Raw genomic sequence first — 25697 nt, 5'->3', positions numbered from 1 at the left:
GCTAGTTGGGAATCAGTTGGCGCACGACAGGAGCAATTGGAGATCGCAGGGAGAGGTCTTCATCCTGCAGTGGACATAAAATATGATGATGTTGATTATGATTATGATTATGATTATGATGAGTCTTGGTAAAATATTTTGTCAAGGAAGGAAGGAAAAAGTGGAGAAGGAAGGCAGGGAGGTTAACTAGTTTAGCCTAACCGGTTTGCTACCCTACACATGGGAGCGGGATGGGGGGGATGAAAGATGGGGAGAAGAGATAGAGGGCACATAACACGGCACACACATCATTGGTTACAGTCTGTCACCCTTGTGCGGTACGTGACATCACTGTCACAGCCGCTTGTCCAAGCCCGTATAATAACGGGAATAACCAAGCTGACGAGTCAATAAACGTATAAAGAAAAAAAAACTATGTGTATCGTATAAAGCGTTGCGTAATATGAAATCTGGGAGCATGTGTAACAGTGCACCGGTGCAACCTAAAGATGCTGCAACGCTAAAAAACTTCATGAGACGCTGGAACTTACAAACAAGGTTTAAATAATGACAACAGTATATTTCTTTCTAATATTGTATAACGCATGGCCTTATAATTTGCAGCGCTACCTCTTGGGGGAAATCGAGAACGTTGTGGAAGACTTCCCCGGCTTCTTTGGAATGTGCGTCCCATCATCGTGTTCGGAAAAGGACATACAATCAATCTTCAATTTCAGTAAGAAAAATATATCTGCGTAATACTTTTAAAATGCCTATGCCTATAGTGACAGAACTGCTTAGCGACGCACTCACATCACCAGGCGTTGCGTGAACGACACCGGCAAAGCTATATGCCTATAGTGACAGAACTGCTTAGCGACGCACTCACATCACCAGGCTTTGCGTGAACGACACCGGCTTCCTGCTAAAAGCGTACGCTGCGAGATTCATGTTGCGGCGCAGCTGCAACCGCGGTAGCCGCACATCCTTTTCTTGTTCCCGGCGTGTGCCGCGCGTTTTTCGTCACGGTCTGCATTTCTTAGTTTATTAAAGGCAGGAAAATGCCCTTTGCTGAGTCAGTGTGCCTTTGTGGTAACGACGCTCGCTTCAATGGGCTCGGCGGCGGTACCTTAAGAAGGAACTTCCATGCATTCGAGGCGTAAGTCCTGCATGCCATGCGGAGCGCATTGGTATTCTTTATTACACCGTTATCGCACCCAGTCGCAAAGCTATGCTTCAGGAGTTACGCCATTAAGCGTTCATGAGAAAAAGAGCGCGTTTTCAACTAAGCACCGATCAATCATAAACAATCATCAGCGCAACAGCAATATACGGTAGCGCGCACATAATAACTAACGTGATGAGTACCAGATGTTCTTGCCAACTGACGTGCGGCCCGAAGCAGTCAACAGTCCGACGCTCCTTTGTAACTGCTTATCATTAGCTTACCAAAGACGGCTAGAGACTGTTGCGTGTCTAAATGGCGAGTGTGCCGTACCGAGTTCAGATACTCTGGCCTCTCATTCCTAAGAAGTAACTGATTATCTAAGTTCGTTACTGCATGCAACGTCCAAATGACGCCCGCTAATTGCGGGAATGCGTTTCGCGATGAGTGTACTGTAACATACGCGCAACGCAGTTGTGAATCAGATATATTTTTCCCCAATATTGCTTTGCCACGTCCAGAAGACCGGACACCGTTCGCTGCATTGTTTCGTTTGCGCTACATTGGCTTAACCAAGTGTCAATGAACTTGCCTAAGAACAACATATTTTTTTTGTTCGTTTAGTTACACCCATTGTGAAAACCTTCACCAACGTCTCCTTATCGGTGCAAGTTACCGCGTGCAAGACCCGCGAGCAAGTGGAAGCGATAGACTGGACGCCATCCTTCTTCGCAGCACTGTAAGTATACGAGCTACAAATAACGTTAAGAAACGCGAGCGAAGTTTCTGCAATTTCAGGCCGTTTGCAGTTTCTGCATTGACCGACGCTCCATAGCAGCAGAATTGACCCTTGAAAGAACGGTGCAAACAAGTATGAGCCATAGCCAACCTCCCTCTCTTCCCTTCCTCCCCTTTTTATTGAGGGAACTAAGGCGGTCATACTTTGCCGAAGCTGTTATTGTTGCAAACAGCGGCCCGCCGCAGTGGCTCGGTGGCTACGAGGTCACGCTGGTGAGCTCGAGGTCACTGGTTCTATTTCCGGCCGCGGCATCCATATCTGAAGGTCGCAGAATGCAAAAAGGCTCGTGTACCGTGCTTTGAATGTACCTTAAAGGACGTTAGGTAACGAACATTAATTCGGAGCTCTCCACTACGGCGTCCTTTATAACCCACTGTGTAGTTTGGGGACGTTAAACACCCCAACTCACTTAATGCAAAAAAAAGTTGGTTTAGGTTTAAATGTCAATGCAGATAATTTCCATTGTCTGTAGAATTTGGTTTTCAACGCGCTTCTACGCATACGTAGGTACACGTATGCGTAAAAGCTTAGAGTCAAGGGTAGCTGGCTCGTTTTATCTAACCCAGCTGCGTGTCTCTTAGTTGAAACTCTATAGCTTGTGCAAGTAATGCATTCGCCATTGGCATGCGTTCTTTTTTTGTGCGTTTGAGTCGGGCGTCAACGTCTAAAAAACACGCCAGTAACGCGTGAACGTAGGTATGGTCTCAGCAAGTTCGAGGAGAAGCGTTGCTTGCATGCTTCACTCCCGCTCCCGGCTGACATCAGCAAAACGCGGAGGTAATGAAGACGCCCCGCTTGACAATCCTGTCAGAGCACGTTTGTCAGTAACATAATGACATTACTCGTAACGTGATCACACGCAACGAGAGGAGGGTGATGAGTCCGAACGGTAGTACACGTCACGTTCCCAAATCTGTAGTCATGCAGAGAATACTGCGAGCGTGTAGCAGCGGTTGAGCGCAGCGCCAGCGTGATCTAGCGAAGCAACGATACGAAGTGCGTGTCCACGCGAGGCAGCAACCCCCCCTCCCCTTCTCAGAGGCAGTGGATTCCTTCCGCGTGCGTAGATACCAGCGATAAAAACAAAGCCGTAGCACAAGGTTCGTTAGACACGTTAACGTTAGACACGTCAACGCGATTGCGGTCTTAATAGCGTTTGCGTGTAGTGCGTGCGAACGCGCGCCGTTCTTTCAGTTCACTAATGAATAAGGTTGTGCGAATGGCGATTTTTGAGACCGAATGGAATACGAAACGAAGTGTTGCCAGACGCGAATCGAATCGAATATCGAACGTTTTTCAAATAGTTTTCGAATAGTAAATAGCCGTTATCACAATTAATATAAAGCGTTAACATAGCAGTATCCTTAAAGTTCGCAGGCTTCTGTTATTGCACAATTCGTTATAAGGCGTTGTTTATCAAAAGCACAAATGTGGAATTAAGAGCAAGCAAGTAGTTCTTCGCGTGCACCGGGCTCTTCGGAGAGTGCGAATGATCGCTGTACAGCCTGTAAATTGTGGCTACCTAAACTACCAAGGCTGCTTCACTACGCAAGTTCTCCTGTTTTATGTCTATACTATGCCGGCGGGGGCTAAACTTTGTCGTACTTTTGCTGCAACTTTATATGTATTTCGGCGCAGTTGACGTTTTGAAATATTTGAAAAGTATTCGAAACGTATTCTCAAACGCGAATACGTTTCGAATGTGACTACTTAGTTCGAAAATCGAATCGAATTCAATTCGTTATTCGAAAGCTACAGCATATTCGCACACACCAAAACATGAACGTCATGACTGATACTAGTGACAGTGGCCTCGACGTGGCCTTATGTTGAGAAGGCGTTACAATATTTTCATTTATTTATTGTGAACCTCAAGATGGGGGGGGAGCAGGGGGGGGGGGGGGGCAGGGTGAGACTTTCATAGAGGCACTGGGTTTCCGAAGGCTACCTCTGCCAGAGAAGTGCCAATAAGGGCCGCCAGGGAACTTGATGAAGAGCAAGAGCGCAGCGTCCCGGCACTCTATAGACAAGTATCGTTTAGTTAAAGAAATGACTTGTGAGAAAGCCGCGAGAGGGAGAGAGATTTATGCAAGGGAAGTTGGAACCCAGCTGAAAGCAGAAATAAGCTACCAACAATTCCTTAATCAATGTTCCACCACTTCGGGGCAAACGGCTTTCGCCCTCCTGCTATAGTCTCTTATTAAGTCACTTGGGAGAGCGAGCGCGATGGAAAGGTGGTGGTGCCAGCTTCAATTCTCAGAATAGGAAGACATTTCCTTCGATTACCAAGATTTTTTGCTTAGGAACTCATTTAGGCTCTTATTTTGTCTTGTTCCCTTTTTTTTTTGATGGGGGGGAGGGGGGGGCTCTCGTTTCTTTCATCTGGATGCAAACTTTCGTTTTCGTGTGACCAGGATGGCAAAAGCAGCGAAGTACCAGGCACGGCTGCTCTCTGGAAGAGTATCGGTGCTATAGACGTCCTCAGGCTGCTAAGCAACCCAGACAGGCCGTCCTGTTATAACCAGACTGAGTTGCGGGCACAAAATTTAGCTTATGGTAACACAGAAGCGACTTGCCTTGGCCCTGGCTTGGATCGTCATGGCTTCAGGCCGCGTATGCTATTAACTCGGGGTAACTCGCGCCATCAAACGATTATAACACTCGTTGACGTACACAAATGCGCGAACGCGTCGAAACGCCTAATTTTAATTGACACAAAAGTAGAAAATAATTTCACGCCATTGCATAAGTTACGTGTTAAACGTGTACTAGCCGAAGCTTCGATCAGCACTACTGCAAAACACTTAAAGACGCAGACATGAAACGCGCAAACTATTCTGACCCTTTCGGTTCTCGTTTGCTCATGGAAGCTGGCGTCTAGAGTTGATTGAAACGCTCATTCAAATTCAAAAACGCACGAAAACGTCAGAACATTTTCATGCATCTTCTTCAATACCCAAACGTAGCCTTGTCCCTTGGTGACTATTATTATAGGGTCTAAAAAAAACATCATGTAATAATTTTTATTTCTGATTTCTAAGTAGCAGTGAGGCACTGGGTTTCTCTGTGCTTCAGAACAACGCGCCATGAAACCTCCGTGAGTAAGCACTGCCTCAACGCAAAGAGTTCAACAAGCCAAGTTAGGCAACACCGCTAGAGAGCGCGTCGGTATTAGGCGGAGGGTTCTCGAAACGGGAGCGTCTTAGGTGCTAAGACTTGGACTACCCGCCAACCACATGTTACGTGAGCCCCTTTTTGTGATTACTTTCGTTGTCCTTGCAGCTCTTCTTGCCAGCCTCGGCTTCTGCGCTCACCTTGTATGGTTCTGAAATCAGATAGCCAATCATTCTTTCTTTATATGTCTGTGTAAGTGTCTGTGCAAGTGTCTGGGCAAGTGTCTGTGTAAAGAGGCCGAGGTCTTTCATGGCATGTCGATTTCATTTCTGTGAGGTCCAGTGCGATTGATAGAAGAGCAAAATGCTAATGACATACGAATTACGACGTCTGATATGGCACGGACCTCAAGAAACACTAACCAAGAATTACTGAGCTGTGTAAATACAGCAGAGACTAAAGTTGACGAGTACGCTACATCGACAGTGTTTTTCATGAAAACGGCACTTTGTAAACTCAAGTCTGGCACAGTTTAAACAGCATATGCTTCTGCAAGTCCACTGCTAAGTGTTTATATCCATAGCAGCTTCTGGTGTAAGAAACTTCCTGGTACCACGATAGTTGTTTTCTTGAAGTTATTAGCTCGGTGGCTCCAGTCTCATTTTGTCGTCTGTAGCTAGAGGTGATGTATGACCTAGCGAGTTTAGTTTGTTTTCTCATTTTTTTCTTCCTTCCGAAAGGAAGACTGACATGACCTTTTCGTGCAGAGCAATGAGTAGCTGCATAACCGACTGAAGTGAATGCGAAAACGCCACGGTGTTCTCCTCCCACGTAACCACCTTCTGTGTCACGATGTCATGACACATACACCTGCTAGGAAACTAAACCGAAATTGGGCCCGTATCTACAAAAAAAGCTCTTACACAATCCTGATGCTGGATATATTAAGGATGGCGACCAGCCAATGGCAAATAGCCCTTGCGGACGAGTAGCTTTGTCAATATGGCCCCTAGTTCGTAACAAAGCTACTATAATAAATTATTGTGGGCCGCTCTGAGGCTTGGCAGTATTTTTGCGGGGCTGTCGACGTCCAGGACCTTCCCTTAACGTGAAGGATAACATTTCGAAAATGTCGCGTCAGTAGTCTTTTAATGAACCTATCTGTGCACATAAGGCGCACATCAAAGTAGATGCGTGACGCAAACACCCGAGCGCTTGAGGAGTGTAGTCAGCAAGTCTGGCGTGCGCTGTCTTTATCCATGCTCTTCAGGGTGGCGCTTGGAGTCATCCTGTTCTTCGTGCTCATTGGATCGCTGCTTTCTTTATTGGACAACTTGAAGCCGACACGGAACAACAGTCATGGTAACTTCGTCATATGGTCATTTATGTCCTACGCAAAAAAAAAAAAATTAGAAAGAAATCAGTGCTTTGTAATCTCAACTTGTGCTGGCAGCGACGTGTCTGGATTATCAATGAGTGACTACCAGCTATACACTGGCACTGGCACTGGCATTGAGAACAGGGAATGGAAAAATATGAGAGAGAGAGAGAGAGGGGGGGGGGGGGGGGGGGCAGCGGTGAATGTGGGCACGTGCGTGGACAGTGCCACGTACCCAAATCCATTCGCACAGGTCAATCGTCCTCAAAAGCTGAAAAGTAATTTCATTGCCTTGCGGGCCGACGATTGGTGAGGCCGGCAGGGACACGGGGTGTAAGCAGCAGCCACAGCGTTGGGCCACAATACACGCGCCAACGGGTGCTTTCTCTTGCACCTGCTGCGAAATTCCGCCAGATGGCGTTGGCCTCGGAGTCACCTGGCCGTTCATGTGCGTGCTCACATGTGAACAAGCGCACGCGTGTGCCATGTTGACGCACCAGACTTGTGCATTGCTCATAAGCCACCGTATACATATATGGCATATGTGGCATACGCAAAACAGCAGCTGTGCCATTATATTTATCCGATTTGAACGTCTCTCATCGCTTGAGTGTCTCTAATGCGGCCGCGTAGTCGAAAAACAGGTTGATTCGGGACTAATTACTGCGAAGCCGCCGCTGACATCAAGGCTCTGTACCGACGCAGCACTATTACGCTTATGAGCCTGAACGTCATCTGCAGCGAATCACGTGGAGTCGCAGCCGTTTATTTATTTATTTATTTATTTATTTATTTATTTATGTTGTCACAGTTTTTCTTTTTTCGCCAGTGTTTATCTTTCATTTTTGTGGGACATAGCCGGTAGCCTATTTAACCAGCTTGGCACCATTTAAAAATATAACAACCAGTTAGTGGAGGAAAGGGGCGTTATTAGTGCGACAATTCCAGGCCCTTATTCACAAAAAACTCTTACGCTATACTTGTTAGTAATGGAAAGCTCCCGGCCATCCTAATGGCGACCACATTACTGACTCCCGTGTTTTTCGGTATGTGCACAATGCGTATGATTGTACACTGTTAAATTTTATTTACGATGTTGATGCTCCTTGCATGAAAAAGCGCTTAGAAACTGCTCAGAGCAGATTTATTGCTATAATCCCACCCCAGTTGATGTGCTTCGTTTTCCTTCTGTATGTGTACACGTATGTACATAATGCAAAAAAGGTTAGGTGTGCAGACAGGACACAAGAGTAGAGAAGTGGACAACACCAACGCCGACTATCAACTGAAGGGAGCACTGAGGCGAAAAAATAAAGAAGACACAAAACTCATCTTAGAGGCGTTGCGGTTAAGCAACGGGCGGTTGACCTCCTGTCAAGACATAATCATGATAGGGTTGTCTCTAATATCAAGAAAGCGAAATCCCTCACCTTAGAACTGTGTTTTTTTCGGCGAAGACCCATCAGCAAGAAATTCCTTTTCGTGCTATAGTGTCAGAGAAAGGGACGTGGCAGGTCTGTGTGGCTAGTTACCTACAGAACTGCTTAGCTTCACTAGTTTTTTCAGACCCCTTTTGCTTGCGTAATTCTCAGGCACTAGTTCAGTATTTGAGAGAGGAAAATCCTGGTGATTGTACAGCTTTTAGTATGTATATCGAAGACCTGTATTATTCCTTGCCGCATGACGGGTTGCTAAATTCCGTAAATGAGTGCATTAAAGAACAAGTGCAAGAGTAGGCTTTTATTGACAGATGCGGTGTTTCCACGGGAGCTTTTCTAGAAATTATTTCAATGTACTTGAAATCGACGCTGATTGGGTGGAGAGATGGCGTTTTTCGGCAGAAATCAGGCATTTGTATTGGCTCAAAGGTTGCCCCTATTCTTAGCAATATTTGCCTGAGTAAGGTTGACAGCTGCTTAGAAAAAGCCTTAGGTGATAGCGTTATCAAGATATTTCGTTACGTTGATGATTACCTGATTCTCTGCAATCGGGAAGAATTCGATTCCGCTGCTACCTCAATTTAAACTTTATGGAGGAGGATTAAAGTTTACCAAGGAATTTCCTCAGCGACGCGTAATTCAGTTTCTTGACATTTCCTTGGTCTTCGAACAAAATCACGTTTGTTGGCAGTACTCCCCAAAATCTTCGAAGTCGTTGCTAAACTTTCAATCCAAGCATTCCAAAGCAGTAAAAAAACGGCATTGCCATGCCGTGCCTTAAGTCATCTCTCACCAGATCCTGCATGCACAAAATGAGCGCCAGCTTTAATGCGCAGGTCCGGCGCCTATTAGAAGCAGGTTATCCTAGTGTAGCAGTGGTCACTGTGGCTGAGCACCTAAAGAAGTCGGTTTCGAGGGGGACGGACATGATTACAGAAAGCAGTAATAGCAAAAAAGAGTAGTGGCTATTCCGTACATTCATTCAGTGTCGCACAGGCTTAAAAAAGTTGCAAGTAGATGTGATGTTAATGTTGCTTTCACTACTCCCAATAAGCTAGGTAAGATATGCGCTGCCGTACAGAGGAAAAAGGAGCAGGTAAAAGGCAAAAAAAGAACAGAGATTTGTCCAGTGAAGCACAATAAGAAGAACAGTTTTACTTACTGTCGTACGGGTGTGTTTTATAAAATTCCCCTTAGCTGCGGCCAGTTCTACGTAGGGCAAACGGGACGGTGTATCAATCGGAGGCTAATGGAACATAAAGGCGATCCACCGGTCGTTAACCGGTGGATCGCCTTCTAATCTTTCCCTACATTGCCAAGATTGTAACTGCACGCCAGAGATAGATGAATGCGCGATATTGTACAGGCATAAGAATGAAGATACACGTCTTATGGTAGAGGCATGGCATATCGATAATGGTGGAAGTGCTTGCGCGAGTCATCCTTCGATTACCTTACATAAGGAAGAGATTAAGTGCCTTAACAGTTATCTCTTGCGTAGACCGGCTCATGTACCCGACTGACACGTGGTGATACCATTCCTGAGCTTGCGCAGATGAGTTTTGTGTCTTCTTTCTTTTTTCGCCTTAGTGCTCCCTTCAGTTGATAGCCGGCGTTCGTGTTGTCCACTTCTCTACTCTTGTGTCCTGTCTGCACGCCTCACCTTTTTTGCAGTATGAATCCGTACCAACTAGCTCAACTTTCTGTCGTTCTACGCGTGTACAGTGCGCACGTTTTCAAAAAGTCCATTCTTTTTTTTCCTTAAAACATCATTATGCCTTTGTAATTATTTGTAATGCTCACCTGCTATGCTCTGAATTGAGAGTGGCTGTATTGCAAATAAAATGAATGAATGAATGAATGAATGAATGAATGAATGAATGAATGAATGAATCCAGCCAATGACAAGAGCACTTAAGAACGAAAAGCTTTGTGAATTCGGCCCCTGGTTCGAAAGTTCTCAGCGCGTGCCGCCCTTCGCGTAAAGTTGATTGACTGATCATTCAATCAATCCATTCAATCAGTGAGTGAGTGAGTGAGTGAGTGAGTGAGTGAGTGAGTGAGTGAGTGAGTGAGTGAGTGAGTGAGTGAGTGAGTGAGTGAGTGAGTGAGTGAGTGAGTGAGTGAGTGAGTGAGTGAGTGAGTGAGTGAGTGAGTGAGTGAGTGAGCCACTCATGAATCTTCCAGAAATGAATTGCGTAGTATCCTTCTGCTTAAAACGCGCTACTGCTGTTAGTGGTCCCCAACCGCGCGTGTTTTCAAACAGTGACGCAGAACAGTTGTGTGGGCGACCTGTTCCGGTGCTTCTCGGCGCCGAGCAACGCACGGCGCCTGCTCAGCACGGACGACGAGCGCGCCGAGATGGCCAGCGTGGTGGGCCTTCGGGCCCTCAGCGTCGTCTGGCTCCTCATGGGTCACTTTCTGCTGCTGCACTCCATGATGCTCACCAGTGAGTAGAGCATCGGCCTCTTTCCACCTCGGCTGTTAGCACGGCGAGGAATGTGCGTCATGCAAGTCATTCGAATGCATTTCTGGCTTTGTGTTTCAAAAAGATAATGAAAGCTACCATCACGGCCGCTCCATCAAAACGCACATATGCTCAGTATCCCTCTTTTACTATTCTCTCTAGCGTAATACTAGTTACCAGACTTAAAAGAGAGAACAGAAAAAAAAGACACTAGCCCATCGAATTTGACCGCCTATCGCTAAAGCTCTCAATATGAATTCGCGTCAGATTGCGACCAGTGCGTGAGAGGTAGTGACCTTTAAGAGCGCGCCTTTCTGCACACATCAAGAGCCGCATTGCATGACAAGTGATTGCGCCCTTATGGTGGGCGCTGAAAAAAAAAGATATTTATTAATATGGATAAAGCAAAATAGAGTTGTCTTTTCTTTTCTCGCCACGCGGATGCTATAAAATTAATTAGGAATTTTATTTTCGTCGAATGAATCAAAGTGTACGTGTCTCGCTTTAATTAAAAAACGCTTTTTTTTCAATGTTTTTTCCCTCCTCAAATAGTCCCGCTTCAGTCGCTGCTCCCATAACTATCCTTACTGATGTCGGTGACAATTTGCTCTTAAACGCTTTTTGCCCCAACCTTCGGAACCTATTTGGATCGACCTTGTCGCCGCTGCCTTGTTTAAAAGAGCTCAAAAAACTCCCCGTGTCATCAGAAGACATGGTTAGTTTCGCTTTTTTTCGCGTTAGCACCACGTGTACTGCGCGTTTGGCACGCGTTCTGCGCGTTTACATTACGGTGGTGCAGGATCTGACGTCATCGACTCGTCGCAAACATCACACGAAGCAGCTACTAGTTTCGCTTTTGGTACCTCTTTTTCGTTTATTTAAAATTGTTGAGTGATTAGTCATTAGAAGAGGACTGCCAATGCTATTTGAAAAAGGCAATATCCTAATCTGTTTTTTTTTTTTAACGCTGCAGTTGCTCTTTAACCGATAAGTTACCATTGTAGAACTGTATATATCAGCGCATCACGAGGCTTCGATCTATGCGTCGATATCTCTCTCACGCAAATCACAAACAGAAGCAAGTTGCGATTCACAGCTTTAGCAATAGTCGTTGAATTTCGAGGTACTTATGCTTTCTTTTTTTTTTTTAAGTCTGGGTCTTGCGCTAGAAAGAATCGTAAAATATGGATATTGAAAACAGATCGGTCGACATATGACGGGAAGCGTAACTATACGCTATAGTTTAACTTGTAACAGAACTTGCGATGGTTTCTGCTTTCAGTGCGAAGCTTTAAAAAAAAAACAAGCAACGCAGAAGCCCCTCTGGGAGTTGTCCAAGTATGCGTAAGCATTTGTCACTCGCTTATCTCCACGCAGCCCGGTGTTGTTATCAATGTTATGAAACGGGGTGAATTCTAATGGCAGATTTGGAACACTTCCGGTAGTAGTTTTCCTGCTCCTTGCGGAGCAAGTCTATTCTATTGGGAGATTGAGAGTGCCTCCCGTATCTTTCATTGGCGGATTGCAAGCAGCTCTGCCGCTAAATCCACTCTACGTAGCAGCGCTCTCTACTCCGCAAAAATCGACGGAGTAGACCGGAAGCACCTTGATGTCAGCCCACCCACAGCCAACATACCGCTATAGCGCGCGCCGGTGAGCTTGAATCACGGTCTGTAGGAAGCAATGAGTGGTGCTTCACATCGTTAGCTTTCGCTTTTACTGCTTGCGGGTAGCGATGATTCATCTAGCTCAAGTTCCGAACCGACCAGCGGCGACTCAAGCGACGAAGAAGCTTCGGAAGCTAGTGTATTCAAGCAAGCTTTCGACATCGTGTTTCGGCCGCCGGCCATGAGACCGAAAGTTACGCGTTTCGTCAACGACGTCGTTCGCCAGTATTAGGAAAAGGTAACAAGGATCCTCTCCGGAAGTTCGCATTTTAACGGCCTTTACTTTTGTTGATGAAATGCAATTCCGAAGGCACTTCAGGTTATCTCGGTGTGTTGCCACAGAACTGATCGCAAGCTTCGCTGCGTCTCCGATGTTTCCGACACACAATCACGGCGGACGAGAGAAGCGCACTTACATGCAGTGTGACTTCCATTAGAGCGCAGGAGGCTAAAAATAAGCACGATACTTCTAAACACAACGCGCGCGCGAGTTCAAGTTGAAAACGACGGGCGAAAAAACGCGAGTAATGCTGGGCGTTTTCGGAAACGGACGTGCGCTAGCGCCCCCTGCCAATTGCGCTGACGGGAGTGCCTGTGTTTGAATCGCAGATTTCATTCTGTTGCCCTCCGCCATAGCGGAGTGCTCCGGCGCATAGTTCGTCGGTCACTCCGAATCTGCCATTAGAATTCACTATTGATCTGACCAGCATAAACCCTTACCATCCCTTATATGTCGTGGCCAACCTTATCGGACTAGATTCTACCTTTATCAACCCTTAGTGGTTATCAGCCTTTCAGACTCAACCTGAGCCTTATAAACCGTTATCGGTATAGGTATCAGGCCTTATCGCAATTGAGCCGATTCTTATCAATCCTTATCTGTACTTATCAACTTTATCAGACATGATTCGACCCATATCAACTCTTATCGGACTTGATCCGACCCTTATCAACCCTTATCGGTGCTTATTAACCATATCAGAATTGCTCCGACCAATATAAGCCCTTATTACTCTTTAGCACCTTATCGATCACTCCGTGATGAATTGCGAAGTGGAACGATTTCCCAGTGGAATGCCAGAGGACTTAAATCGCAGATCCCATGTTTCCGCCAATACCTTTTTTACCAACCGATATTCTATAGTGGTAATATGTGAACCAAACGTGTCAAAAGCGCTAGGCTCTCTGGATACGAAGTCTTTATGGTATGGACGTGTGGGGAATCCAGCAAAGTAATTGTTTACGTCCGCACAGAACTAGCCTACATTCCCCACTCGGTACAACCTCATGATGGAAATCAACCCGTGTGTCTCCGCATTACAAAGAATAAAGTGGCCTTCACCCTTATCGGCGCCTACGCCTCCCCACCTAGTCGGTACGATGGCGACCGACTGCGAGACATCCTGACGGCAACTTCTGGACCCTGGATTATAACTGGTGACTTTGATGCCCATCATTTGGTTTGAGGGAGCTCCAGAATAGATTCCAGGGGCCGGAAAGTTGAGGAATTTGCTTCCAACCACGACCTCAGCATTATGAACGATGGCAGTCCAACGTACTTGCGTGGCTCAACTTATAGCAGTTGCTTAGATTTGGCTTCAGTGTCACGGCATCTTGGTCAAAATGTTCGATGGTTCTCTGACATCGAGACTCATGGTAATGACCATATTCCCACCTACTTAGCAATCACGGGGTTTGGAAGCTTCTCCTTTTCTACTTCCCGACAAGTGACAAGTAAGGCGGTAAAAACATATAAGACAGAGGTGGAAGAGGCATGCAAAGAAGGATTTGCCTGCACCATTGAGGGCCTCATTACAAGTGTGATGGAAGCGTCTAAGTACGCCTTTACATACACAACAAAACATACGGATTTCAACATGAAACTTGAGTGACTTCGAACGATTCGTAGAAGGGCCGAGAGGCGATACAGGTGCACCAAGTCAATTCATGACCTGAGAAAAATTATGGGGTTTTACGTGCCAAAACCCCCATCGAAATGCGGCCGCCGTGGCCGGGATTCGATCCCGCGACCTCGTGCTCAGCAGCCCAACACCATAGCCACTGAGCAACCACGGCGGGTCATGACCTGAAAGTCGCTCGACGTATACAAAAGAGAATCCAATGTCGTATGGACAGGCTGAAGAACAACGGTGGAAGGTGTTCTGCGAATCACTTGACGCCCGCAAGCCACTGTCTATCATATGGAGGACGGTGCGCGGCGTTGGCTCGTCTCCACAACAACGACATCCATTCTGCGCCCAAGCCCTCAAGCAAGGCCGCTCGCAGGTTTATATAGCCGAAGATTTCTGCGTGAAGATTGCGGGTACTGGGGTCACCATCAATAGTGAAATTCTGGGTGAGGTTCCTGCGACATGCTTCCCAGAATTGAATGTCTCCTTCTCACTTGAGGAATGGGACGCTGCTCTGGCCACATGCAGGCGCTCATCGTCGCCGAGACTGGACGGCATCGCCTACGCTGCTTTATGCCACCTAGGTGAAGATGGCCGAGGTCCACTTCTGGAATGTTACAAGCAGTCATGCAATGATGGCGCCGTTCCTGAGAGGTAGAAGTCCAGCCTGGAAAGTCGCCACTTGACCTAGCTTCCTACCGACCCATTGCGCTGTCCAGCTGTGTTGGGAAGGTCATGGAAAGAATAGTTATCACACGCCTAGAGTGGTATCTTGAGCGCCACAACATATACCCCGAGGTCATGGCTGTTGACAACGTCATCGACCTCGTGACATCTGTACAACAAGAAAAAACACCGCAAACGTATATCAGTTGCACTTTTCCTCGATGTGAAAGGCGCATATAATAATGTAACGCATTAAGCCATCCTTTATGGCCTGAAAAATAATGGAATTAGTGGACGAATGTTTCGGCGGATTCGGAGCTATCTATACAAAAGATACTTCTTTGTGCAAAGTGCGGATGGCCGAACTTCTGACCATTACACTTGCCGTGGCGTCCCGCAGGGCGGGGCTCTTAGCCCCACTTTGTTCAACCTTGCAATCCTTGGACTTGCCGACGTTCTGCAGCATACAGTCAACCTTTCCATATATGCTGACGACATATGCCTATGAGCCTCGGCAGTTACACGGCCCCAGGTGAGTGCACGGCTCAAAAAGCAGTGATACCTGCAGTACCTGCGTGCTCATGGCATCAGCATTTCGACCGAGAAGTGCGCCTTAGTCGCTTTTACCCACAAGCCCATGACCTGGTACCCGATTTCTACTGACCACCAAACAATTTCATACGCAAAATCTCACCGATTCCTAGGCGTTATTATCGACGGAGACCTTTCATGCAGCCACCACATCTCATACTTGAAGAAGAGGCTTACCTCTATCGCCCACATACTAAGGTTTCTTGCCGCTAAAACGTGGGGCATATCCGTGGCATCTGTGCTTCAACTATACAGGACGCTCTTCCTAGGATACTTGCGATACAGCACACCAGTGCTGTCCAATGCTAACAAAACTAACATTCATGCCCTACATAGCATTCAAGGACAAGCCCTTCGAATATGTCTGTGGCTACCTCGAAGTGCTTCAAGCGTAGCAACACTTGCCACCGCGAGAGACCACCCAATAACGACTTATATAGCTGTCTACGCACTCCGGGCGCATGTCCGCCATATATCCAGAGTCCCTGACCGCCATCTCGCGCGCTTGCCTGAGAAAAGACCCAAGGCAGCGTTTTCCAGATCAGTTGCGGCTAACCAGCACTCTTTGTCATTGAGGCACTCGCCCGCAACAAGAACGCCATCCCCTCTGTGGGGCTTGAAAAAGCCCCCGTGTACCTTGCTGTTCCAGGAATTATGAAGGAGGCTAGCCTGACTACCGCGATTCTCAAGCAGATCACATTGGAACTTTTGCATTGTTCGTACGCTAACCGAATTCATATTTACACGGACAGTTCGGTCTCGGAAAATTCGACGGGCGCCATTGTTATACTATCTGAATCGGTCGTCATCAAGTTTAAGACTTCACACGTAACGACATCTACAGGTTCCGAACTGGCCGCACTTCGCGTTGTTGTCGAATAAATTGAAAAAGAACCGTCTAGCAAAAGGGCAATATGTTGTGATTTGAAAGCAGCCCTCCAAAGCTTGCGAGGTTTACGACGGGGTAATTACGAACAGCTGGTGTCCCAGATCAACGAAATTTGCCATTGCGCTTCTGAACGAGGACATGATGGAGGACATAAGGGCATCGTTGGTAATCACCTCGCCGACGACGCTGCCCGACGTGCCCAGGCTGGAGCACCGACACTCCTTATACCTTTATCGAGAGTAAACGCTGCAAGAGAACTTCGCAGTCTCGCTCCTACCATCACACTCAGTTATTGGCGTACAGCACAGAACTCTAACTCTCGTTTATATAGTCTACACCCATCACTGAAACTGAAATTACCAGCAAACCTTTCCCGACGTGACGCAACACTGCTGTGTCGGCATTGGGTAGGAGTAGCATTCACTAATTCCTACAGCTATCGTATTGGAATGGCGGTCTCACCGACGTGCGCTAAGTGCAAGTGGGAAGAGACCATCAGTCATCTTCTGTGTACTGTTCTCGCTTTGATAACCAACCTCAGACTATCCAGTGTACCTTGAATAGACTGGACGATAGGCCATTCACAGAAGCAAAGATCTTGGGAGCCTGGCCTCACAGTTCATTAGCCCAGAAAGCAATTCGAGTGCTTTTTCACTACCTGAAGGCAAGTGACTTGAGTTCCCGACTGTAGACATCCTGCACCTAACGTAGTGCATGTGAAAGTGCGATATAGACTCATGTTTTATCTCTCTCTTTCACTCCCCCATCCCCCTCCCCATGTGTAGGGTAGCAAACTGGACTCAGTCTGGTTAACCTCCCTGCCTTTCCTTCCTCCTTTCTCTCTCCCTATCCATCCGCATCGAACCATTATCAACCGTGAGGAGACCCATATAACGCGGTATCGCTCCTTATCATCCTTATCAACTCATTAGTTGCTTATCTGCCTGTGTTGCGGGACGTGAAGTGCATGAGCTCTGAGAGATCGCTGGCATTTCGGTCTGTAAAGGAGCGCCCCAACGGAAGGCGCATCCCGCAACCACGGAAACGCACTGAGGACATGCCGTGTTTGGTATTAAATTTTCGCAAAATGGGAACTTTCTTCGTGTCTACAATGCTCCAAGTAGGCTCTACATATGGTCCTAGAGACGGCTTTTATTCCGCCATCACCGAATATTTCAACAAAGCCTTCACAGAAACTGCTCTCCTTTGACATTTGTTTCGTACCCCTGGTACAACGCCTTCATGTGGTTCACATATATTGTCACGTAGTGGTGACGGCAAAGAATGCACTAGCAATACTGTGAATGAGGAAACTAACTTTCATTGGGCGGACCTGTGCCCACAAAAACAGGCTTACACTTAAAGAACGGCGACAGCGGCGAACACGGTCGGCGATTGGCGAAATCTCATCTGCCGGTCAAGCGCGTTGACTTTCATACACGACTTGTCGAAGGTTCTAGAGTAATCGGTGGCGCCCGCGTGTCCTCCCGAAAGTTCTACACAATTCGCGTCGCACACGCAATCAGATTACGCAAGTTTCGGTGACAACAGAACCATCGATAACATTCGAGAAACTTCCGATACATGCGTACGCGTCCTGCGCTGAGCGCTAACATTCGTTAGACGGTGAAAAGCGATCACCCGTAAAAGATAAACAAGATCACGTGTCAATATGATTTTTCTTGTGTGACTTTCCAACCAACCCGAGACAACAGAACATTGCTTCATTCTTTGCCGTGACGCATTGTATTTTTGGGACATTTTACAAAAAACTATTAGAAAGGAACTTCCTCTAACGTCTTACGGTATGTGGTTCCTTCTTTTCAAAAAGATAATCAGTAGTACACCACATGATTTGTTTATGTTAGTAGGATTCTGTTCATTATAGAAAAGCTGCATGATCGACAGACGTGCCTAGCCACCTTTCTCGAGAAGGTGTGTCTTTCGCAGTGTGGCTGGAACCAGTGATCCCGTTCCTGAGCGCATTTCGCATCTGGACGCTTGTATTTATTTGCCCGATTTTTGAACTTTCATTGAACTGCGCAGCATGTGTGAAATTGTTTTTCATGTGTGTCTAATTATAATTCCATGCAATAAAGAAACAAAATGGCTGTTTAGCCCAGTGGGTAAGACACTCGGCTTCTGAGCATGGGGTCGTAGGCTTGAAATTCCTTCCCTCCAACGTTTTTGCATTCTAATTTATTTCGTATTATACGTTTTTTTTCTTCTGTATAACGATTCGGCTTACGTGACGGACGGGTTTTCGCGTTGGGTAGGCATAGAAATGCTTACGCATTTAAAACCTCATAGGCAGCCCAGTCCTACAGCATAAGCTCCATTTATTAGGATCGCTCACACGAATGTACGTTTGCACCACACCTGTGCGGTACGTCAATGCAAGGGACACCAAGCTGCTTGTGTCGACGTTGAACAGCAGCAGATGTATTTATAGGTGCATCGTCTAGCAAGAATAGTTGCTCGGATGACATAAAGAGCACGTAATTAAAGTGTAACAGAAAATTCGTGTGCAGCTTCTATGGTGAAATAAAACGCTTGTACGCTTTCGTGTGTCGTTGTTTTGTTTCAGAGAACTTGACAACGCTCAAGGACAAGATCAAGGACATCACCATAGAGTTTATTGTCAACTTCACTCCGGCCGGAGACACCATCATCTGCTTGCTGTAAGAATGCGCTTGAAATAAGAGTCGTGCAGCTGACGTTTTCGCCTGTCATGCCTGCTGCCAGTAGTTCCGTGCCCATCGGTCTCAGCACAATGTCAACCATTGTTCGGCGGCTGATTCCTTTGGATTCTTTCACTGGTGAAAGAGCGTTGAAAATTGAGCGCCTGCCGTAATGTCGGTTTCTGCAGCATTAGGTCTTAGTGGCACGTAAGAGACAAGTATTTTATATCGGTCTAGAATGTTCGATTACCCTCCTGGAAACGCCTCAACGCCTGTTATAGGCAAAGCAATTGTTCGTTTCGAGGTCAAATCGCGCATCTGATATCGTCTCCATCGGGTTCAATTATCTTAATCTGCGTCTGACGACGAATGAAGCTTGGCGACGCCACCGTCGAATTTCCACATCAGCTCGTCGTGACTTCGTATATTTTGCTAAAGACCTACTCAGGTCTCGTTCAGGATAAAAATGCATTTTGAAGGTATCAGTAACCTAATCTAGAATTGTTTTGTCAACTTATCCGGTGCCATCACCGCCCAATAGGAGAAAACACTTCGAAAGACTTGACGTCAAACTGACGTACAGGCGCTGAGGTTTTGTCACAAAGTGCAATAAAAAGACGTTTAAGCTTCGTTTTCACAAGTAATGATAGAAATTTTCACTTCCAAATGAATGTAGATAGAGTTTTCAAAGAACACCTTACCAGTGTAAAGGAATTTGTTGTTGCTTTTAGTGTGCACCTTCTTATTTACGCAAATTAAAGGAGTGGTTGGCGCCTTTATTGGCGCCGGCTTCTCCCTAATGAAGGCTTGTCAGCCCGCTGAGCACAATTCATGTCCTGCATGGGCATTGGCATGTTCTCAGTATATGTAGACCTGTCGTCCCTACTTTTCTTCGTCCGTGTCCTCTATCGCACTGCGCGATGCTCGGGACCCTTCCTTTCATTCTTCGTTTTCGTCCTTATTACAATAAAATATTACAACTCTTACAGCTCATACGAGCCTTGATAAGATCTAAATTAGTGTGACTGAAAGAAAACATTCACGCTCGCATTTTCATTGCAAGTTTCACATTCCACATACGCCGTTCACGACAAACCAACCCCGGTGATAATTGCGCTCGGACCGCTGAAGAAGCGCGAAAATGAATGCCAACGAAATAGAATGGTGACATTATGTCGGATCATATTACGTTTGTAAGCTGTTACTTGCGCCGAGCTATATATAGGCACAGGACGTTGCGCTCAAATTTTATGGAATGTTTTATCGTATTAATGACGCAACTAATAGCGCACAAGCCGACGCAGCCCGAAAGTTTGAATCTATCAACACACACATATATGCTTTGCGTAGCCCCGTCTCAAGGGGGGGGGGGGGGGGGGGGGGGAGGGGAGGAGGTTTCGCGAGTGGAGGTTAAGTGTACACACCGGCGAACCGGGGCCGCACACGCACAGAAGTGGACGCGCGGGTCAGGTGCACTTTTGGGCTGCTGGGACGACGAGCCTCCTAATCTAACGCTCAGGCGCTCACTCACGCGCGCAGGGGTCTCATGATGGTGTACGTGAGCAACCGTCGGCTGCGAGAGGAGAACGCCGTGCGGACCAAACGCTACGTGCTCAAGTACCTGCTTCATCGAGTGATCAGGTACAAGGAATATTTCTTTCTTTGTTGGCGTAGCCTATTAAACGTTCGCATACGACGAGTTACGCAGAGGAGATTACTCGACTTCTTTTTTTTTTTTATTTCTCGCTCGTTGTGGAAGGGCACGCATGCAGTCAATGGGGAAACGTTTTGTCATTTTATTACCACCGTATCGACAACCAAAATAATATGCAGCGACTGATCTATCTTATCAAACAATCTCGTGTTGATATCCAATATTTTGTGCATTTTCGACGGCTACACGAATTCGAGGGCAGGCCATATGTACGAAAAGGCCGTTAATCACATATTGTCCATGTGTGAAATAGTGGCTATTAAGCGGCGCGTATATTAAGTGGCACGTAAGAAACAGTGTGCGTCATTACAGCGCCGATTGGCAGCTCTGCAACGTAACGCTTTCTTTACTTTTGGTCTTTTCTCGCACATCGCAAAACACCTGCAGCCAGATGCTTAGTGATATGCGAGGTTTGCGCCGCGCATAATACAAAAACATGACCAAATCTTGTTGAACTACATTGTGCAGCAGGGCTTCAAGTAGCAAGATCCCTGTTCCGCTGAATTTTCAAAGCCACATATTTCCCTGAATTTCACTATGCTAGTGACTCCTGCTGCTTTAAATGCAGAGAATAAATGCCTGCTTAGCTCCTTAGGCTAGTGACTGCGAAGTTTTCCTGTAAATTGAGACCTCCAAAAAACCTTAAAACCTGTTTTTCTCGAACACCTTTTACTTACTGAGAACCACCAGTCTAGCGAGTTAAATGACGTGTGTGGGTTATCGCGTTTGTGGAAAAACCGAGGCTGAAAAATCGCGCTAGAACTCACCGTCCTCATGTCCAGAACGTCGACACTCCTTCCCTGCAAGTTCAAGCCCCACTTGTTGAATTGAACGTTCAAGCAAGTATAAGACCTCAGCGTGAGTTCATGTGCAAGACACAAAATGTCGCTTTATAGGGTCGCTGCACCGAAAAAAAAACAGCCACCAACGCAACCGTTCACCTGAAATAAAATGGTATGGCGATGTTTAGAAATCTTTAGTGGATCTGTACATTCCACAAAAGCATCTGTAGATTATCCGTACGAGTAAAAAATATTTGACGACAGTGATCGTATTTATAATGTAGTAAATGTAACTGCCTTCTTTTCTTCGGCTGTTGCTTGTAGTATTGATCTTTACTGTTATAATCACACTGTAATATGTGGTCTTGGATATTTACTGCGAGATGTTAAAGAACTGTACATGTTTCTTTGCGCACATCTTTTACTTTCCGTTTTCATTAATTTCTTCTTACTGTTTCTTTTTACCGCCGTTCCCCTCTTAAGAGCATTGCACGCTTTTCTGAGGCTGGGTCTTTCACCTGTGTATTTACCGTGTTTCCTGCGCTTCGATCTTTGCTCTTGCAAATTGTATTGTATATTTGCTATTGTGTGCCGCATCAAACCTGATTAATTTGATTTTAGGTGCGATAGGAACCATGCAAAGAAGTTTTTGCAGCTCTATTGCCTCGTCTCTTTAATAGTCGATGGGAATCAACTCAATGTCTTACCACTTCATTTACATTCCAAAAATAAATTAAGTTCTGCCATCTGCTTTTTACGGTCTTAACTGTTTATTTCATATGTAGCTCCAATTCGACTTTTCCCGCACTGCCCGATGCAGCCAGGTTCACACTGCTTGGGCATAACGAGGCTGAACGCAATCCGTCAGGGATTACAATAACTCCATCAAATGAAGTTACATATGGAATAAACAGATGCTTCACACCAAAAAAAGGAAAATTATTGTCATACGTCAATTCATTTGCGTGCACGGCGTACAATCACAGCTAAGAATAATTAGTTTTTTTAAGGTTACTTTTTTTTTTACTTTCTTTCCCTTTTTTGTGTTTTATTATTTGTTTGCACCTTCGCATGGTTCTGTGGTTGTTCGTTTATTTGTTTGTTTGTTCGGCTGCTTTGTTGCTTGCATATTTGTTTGCTCGCTTGTTTTCTTGTTTGTTTCTCTGTTTGTTTCTATCCACAGAAGCAAGGCGACGTGCATACTACCCCACACGAACGCATACGCAATCCCACCATTCCAAATATGCGCAGGTTGGCGCCCCTGATGGTGTTAACTACAGTGCTAGTGGCCCCGGCGTTTCCCCAGCTGGGCCAGGGTCCGACCTGGGAGTATGAATCTGTACGCATGGTGGGCCAGTGCCGCAACAGCTGGTGGCTCAACGTGCTGCACATCAACAACTTCTTTCCAAGGAAGCAGCAGGTCTTGACCATAATCTACAGAACAGTTTACTTTTCAACACCCAGTACGGCAGTAGATATCGAAACATCCGTTGTTACTAACATGGCTCTTCTGCCGCTTAATTATGCATTTTGGGTCAGCGACTTTTTTTCGTATAGTGTCAGGTTAGGAATCAAGAGCGCCATTAAGTAACGCAGCGATTGATTAGAGTTGTGAGGTACCCAGTAACGAACAGGGTCCGTATTCACACAAATATTCTTACGCTAAAATTTCTTAAGAACAGATGCCTGCTAATCGGGATGGTGGACATTTTATTGTGCGAAGGTGACCGACCAGTGGCCAACAGCACTTACAAATGAAAAAATTTCTGAATTTGGCCCCTCAAGTGGTTTCAAGACTTGAAACTACAGCAGAATAATCAAGAATTGGGAAGTGTTTGACGTTTCCCTCCACGAAAAAACGATTCAGACTTCCAGTGATGTTACGGCCATGACCGATTCATGTTTGTCTTAATTTGACAGAGATCGCGTTGGATTCCACTTCAATCCAGAATAAATAAAAAATGAACGCACTTGCAGCCACATCCAAAAGAGATGTTATCATTTCATAGAGCCGTCTCCAAACAATGCATCTTCGTGCGGCTGGGCTTAACCGTGTTTTGGCCGCTGCATCGCTGCATGCCGCCCCGGCCACTTTGTTAGTGAGCTGCGGTTCTCCATTTACCATATCATGTATCGCATTGCACCATCTGAACTGACGATATTGCCGACTGCATAGCAACTGCTGCCCAACGCGGAGATGTTTATCTTTTGCTCTACTGTCGCCACATTACCTGTGTTAACCAGCAAACCTTACCTACCTTGCAGTGTATGGAGCACACATGGTTGTTCGCACTCATGATGCAGTTCACTGTGGCCGGAGCACTGCTCGTGCCCGTATTCTACCAGTAAGTCGCTCCATCAGTTTTTATTAAGGAAACAGGCGATGGACAGCAAATGCGAGCTAATACAGCCATTATACACCCATTGCTGCACTACTCAGTTGGTGTTTGATACGCAAAGAAGTTGTAATTTCATGGATCGCTCGCCCTTTCACTAGAATTAAAGTTCAGTTTTACATTTCATGCTCCGCCTTGTGGGCGGCGGCAATGTGTTAGTAAGGGCAAATGAAATGAAAAATGAATTACTTTAGTCAACCAAGGGAACAGGCTGGCTTCAGGAAGGGATACTCTACAATGGATCACATCCATGTCATTGATCAGGCTATCGAGAAATCCGCCGAGTACAATAAGCCTCTCTATATGGCTTTCATAGATTACGAAAAGGCATTTGATTCAGTAGAGATACCAGCAGTCATAGAGGCATTACGTAATCAAGGAGTACAGAACGCTTACGTATATACCTTGGAAAATGTCTACGGAGGTTCTACAGCTGCCTTAATTCTGCACAGGAAAAGCAGGAAGATACCTATAAAGAAAGGGGTCAGAGGGAGACAATCTCTCCAATGCTACTCACTGCGTGCTTGGAAGAAGTATTCAGGCTATTAAACTGGGAAGGCTTAGGAGTAAGGATCGACGGCGAATAGCTCAGCGACCTTCGGTTTGCCGATGACATTGTTCTATTCAGCAACAATGCAGACGAGTTACAACAAATGATTGAGGACTTTAACAGAGAGAGTGTAAAAGTGGGGTTGGATAATATGCAGAAGACAAAGATAATGATGAATAGCCTGGCAAGGCAACAAGAGTTCAAGATCGCCAGCCAGCCTCTAGAGTCTGTGAAGGAGTACGTTTACCTAGTTCAATTAATCACAGGGAACCCTGATCATGAGAAGGAAATTTATAGAAGAATAAAAATGGGTTGGATCGCATACGGCAGTCATTGTCAGCTCCTAACTGGAAGCTTACCATTATCATTGAAAAGGAAGGTGTACAATCAGTGCATTTTACCAGTGCTGACATATGGGCCAGAGACTTGGAGACTCACAAAGAAACTTGAGAACAAGTTAAGGATCGCGCAAAGAGAGATGGAACGAAGATTGCCAGGCATAACGTTAAGAGACAGAAAGAGAGCGGTTTGGATCAGAGAGCAAACGGGTATATACTATATTCTAATTGTCATCAAGAGAAAAATGGCTGTGGCTTAGCTAAGGTTAAGCCCAGGATGCGAAGCATACTAGCCTTTATTTTAGTTGTTGAACCACTGTTTAGCCTGGTGAACTGCTGTTGCTTGGCTATATTTGGTTCGGCTAGACGAAGAAACAACTCATGCGTTACTCTGCTTCGCCTTCAAGAGTGGAACGCGACAGCGTTCCCGTCGACCCGCCAAGGGGTGTAAGACAATGGGCTACGGCGCAGCGACTACGCGCCCCGCATTGGACGCAGTGAGCGTCGAGCAACGTAGCGTTCGGCGCGGCAACGAAGCTTGTTTCTAAGGCAACACCGCATTCACTAGAGGCGCTTTTGTACCGCTTTGAAGCATCGTACTCGTGGCTCAGTGGTAGCGTCTCCGTCTCACACTCCGGAGACCCTGGTTCGATTCCCACCCAGCCCATCTTGCAAGAGTTGAGCCAAAGCCACCTAGAAACAAGCGCAGCTGCTTATATACCGCCGCGACGCCGCGAGCGACGGCGCGAGTTGGAGCCCCGTTTCTCCTCTGTCGTGACGTCACGGTGTCACGTGGTCAGCCTTGAAGGCGACGCCGCGAGAGACGGCGCGAGTTGGAGCCCCGTTTCTCCTCTGTCGTGACGTCACGGAGTCACGTGGTATTGAAGGCGACACCGCCGCGCCTGAGGAGCTGGGTTGAGCTCTAGTAATATGCTTCGCATAAAAAAAAATTGAACTGGGTAGCTCATGTAATGCGCCGGTTAGATAACCGTTGGACCATAAGGGTTACAGAATGGGTACGAAGAAAAGGGAAACGCAGTCGAAGACGGCAGAATTCTAACTGGAGCGAAGAAATTAGGAAATTGGCGGGCACTAGTTAGAATCGGTTGGCGCAGGACAGGGGTAATTGGAGATCGCAGCGAGAGGCCTTCGTCCTGTAGTGGACATAAAAC

The 25697-nt window shown here is 46.3% G+C and overlaps 1 protein-coding gene and 1 long non-coding RNA gene across 2 annotated transcripts in view; both read left to right on the top strand.

Annotated features, from left to right (window-relative positions):
• The first annotated feature begins 609 nt into the window (after nt 1–609).
• LOC140215337 (uncharacterized) lies at nt 610–7588 on the top strand. Its single transcript, XR_011892292.1, has 3 exons — nt 610–715; nt 1769–1883; nt 6328–7588. It is a non-coding gene; the product is annotated as an uncharacterized lncRNA (long non-coding RNA).
• Nucleotides 7589–10156: 2568 nt separating this feature from the next.
• Nucleotides 10157–25697, top strand: part of LOC126548463 (O-acyltransferase like protein-like) — a 34136-nt gene continuing 18595 nt past the window's right edge. Inside the window, exons 1-5 of the mRNA XM_050196654.3 lie at nt 10157–10323; nt 18652–18745; nt 20285–20386; nt 22493–22661; nt 23507–23586. Coding sequence (XP_050052611.2) covers nt 10236–10323; nt 18652–18745; nt 20285–20386; nt 22493–22661; nt 23507–23586 — 533 coding nt within the window. The 5' untranslated portion in view covers nt 10157–10235. The remainder of the gene's footprint in view (nt 10324–18651; nt 18746–20284; nt 20387–22492; nt 22662–23506; nt 23587–25697) is intronic.

The sequence above is a fragment of the Dermacentor andersoni genome, chromosome 1 (genome assembly GCF_023375885.2).
Source record: "Dermacentor andersoni chromosome 1, qqDerAnde1_hic_scaffold, whole genome shotgun sequence".
Classification (NCBI taxonomy): Eukaryota; Metazoa; Arthropoda; class Arachnida; order Ixodida; family Ixodidae; genus Dermacentor; species Dermacentor andersoni.
This window is presented reverse-complemented; position numbering and strand designations above follow the sequence as displayed.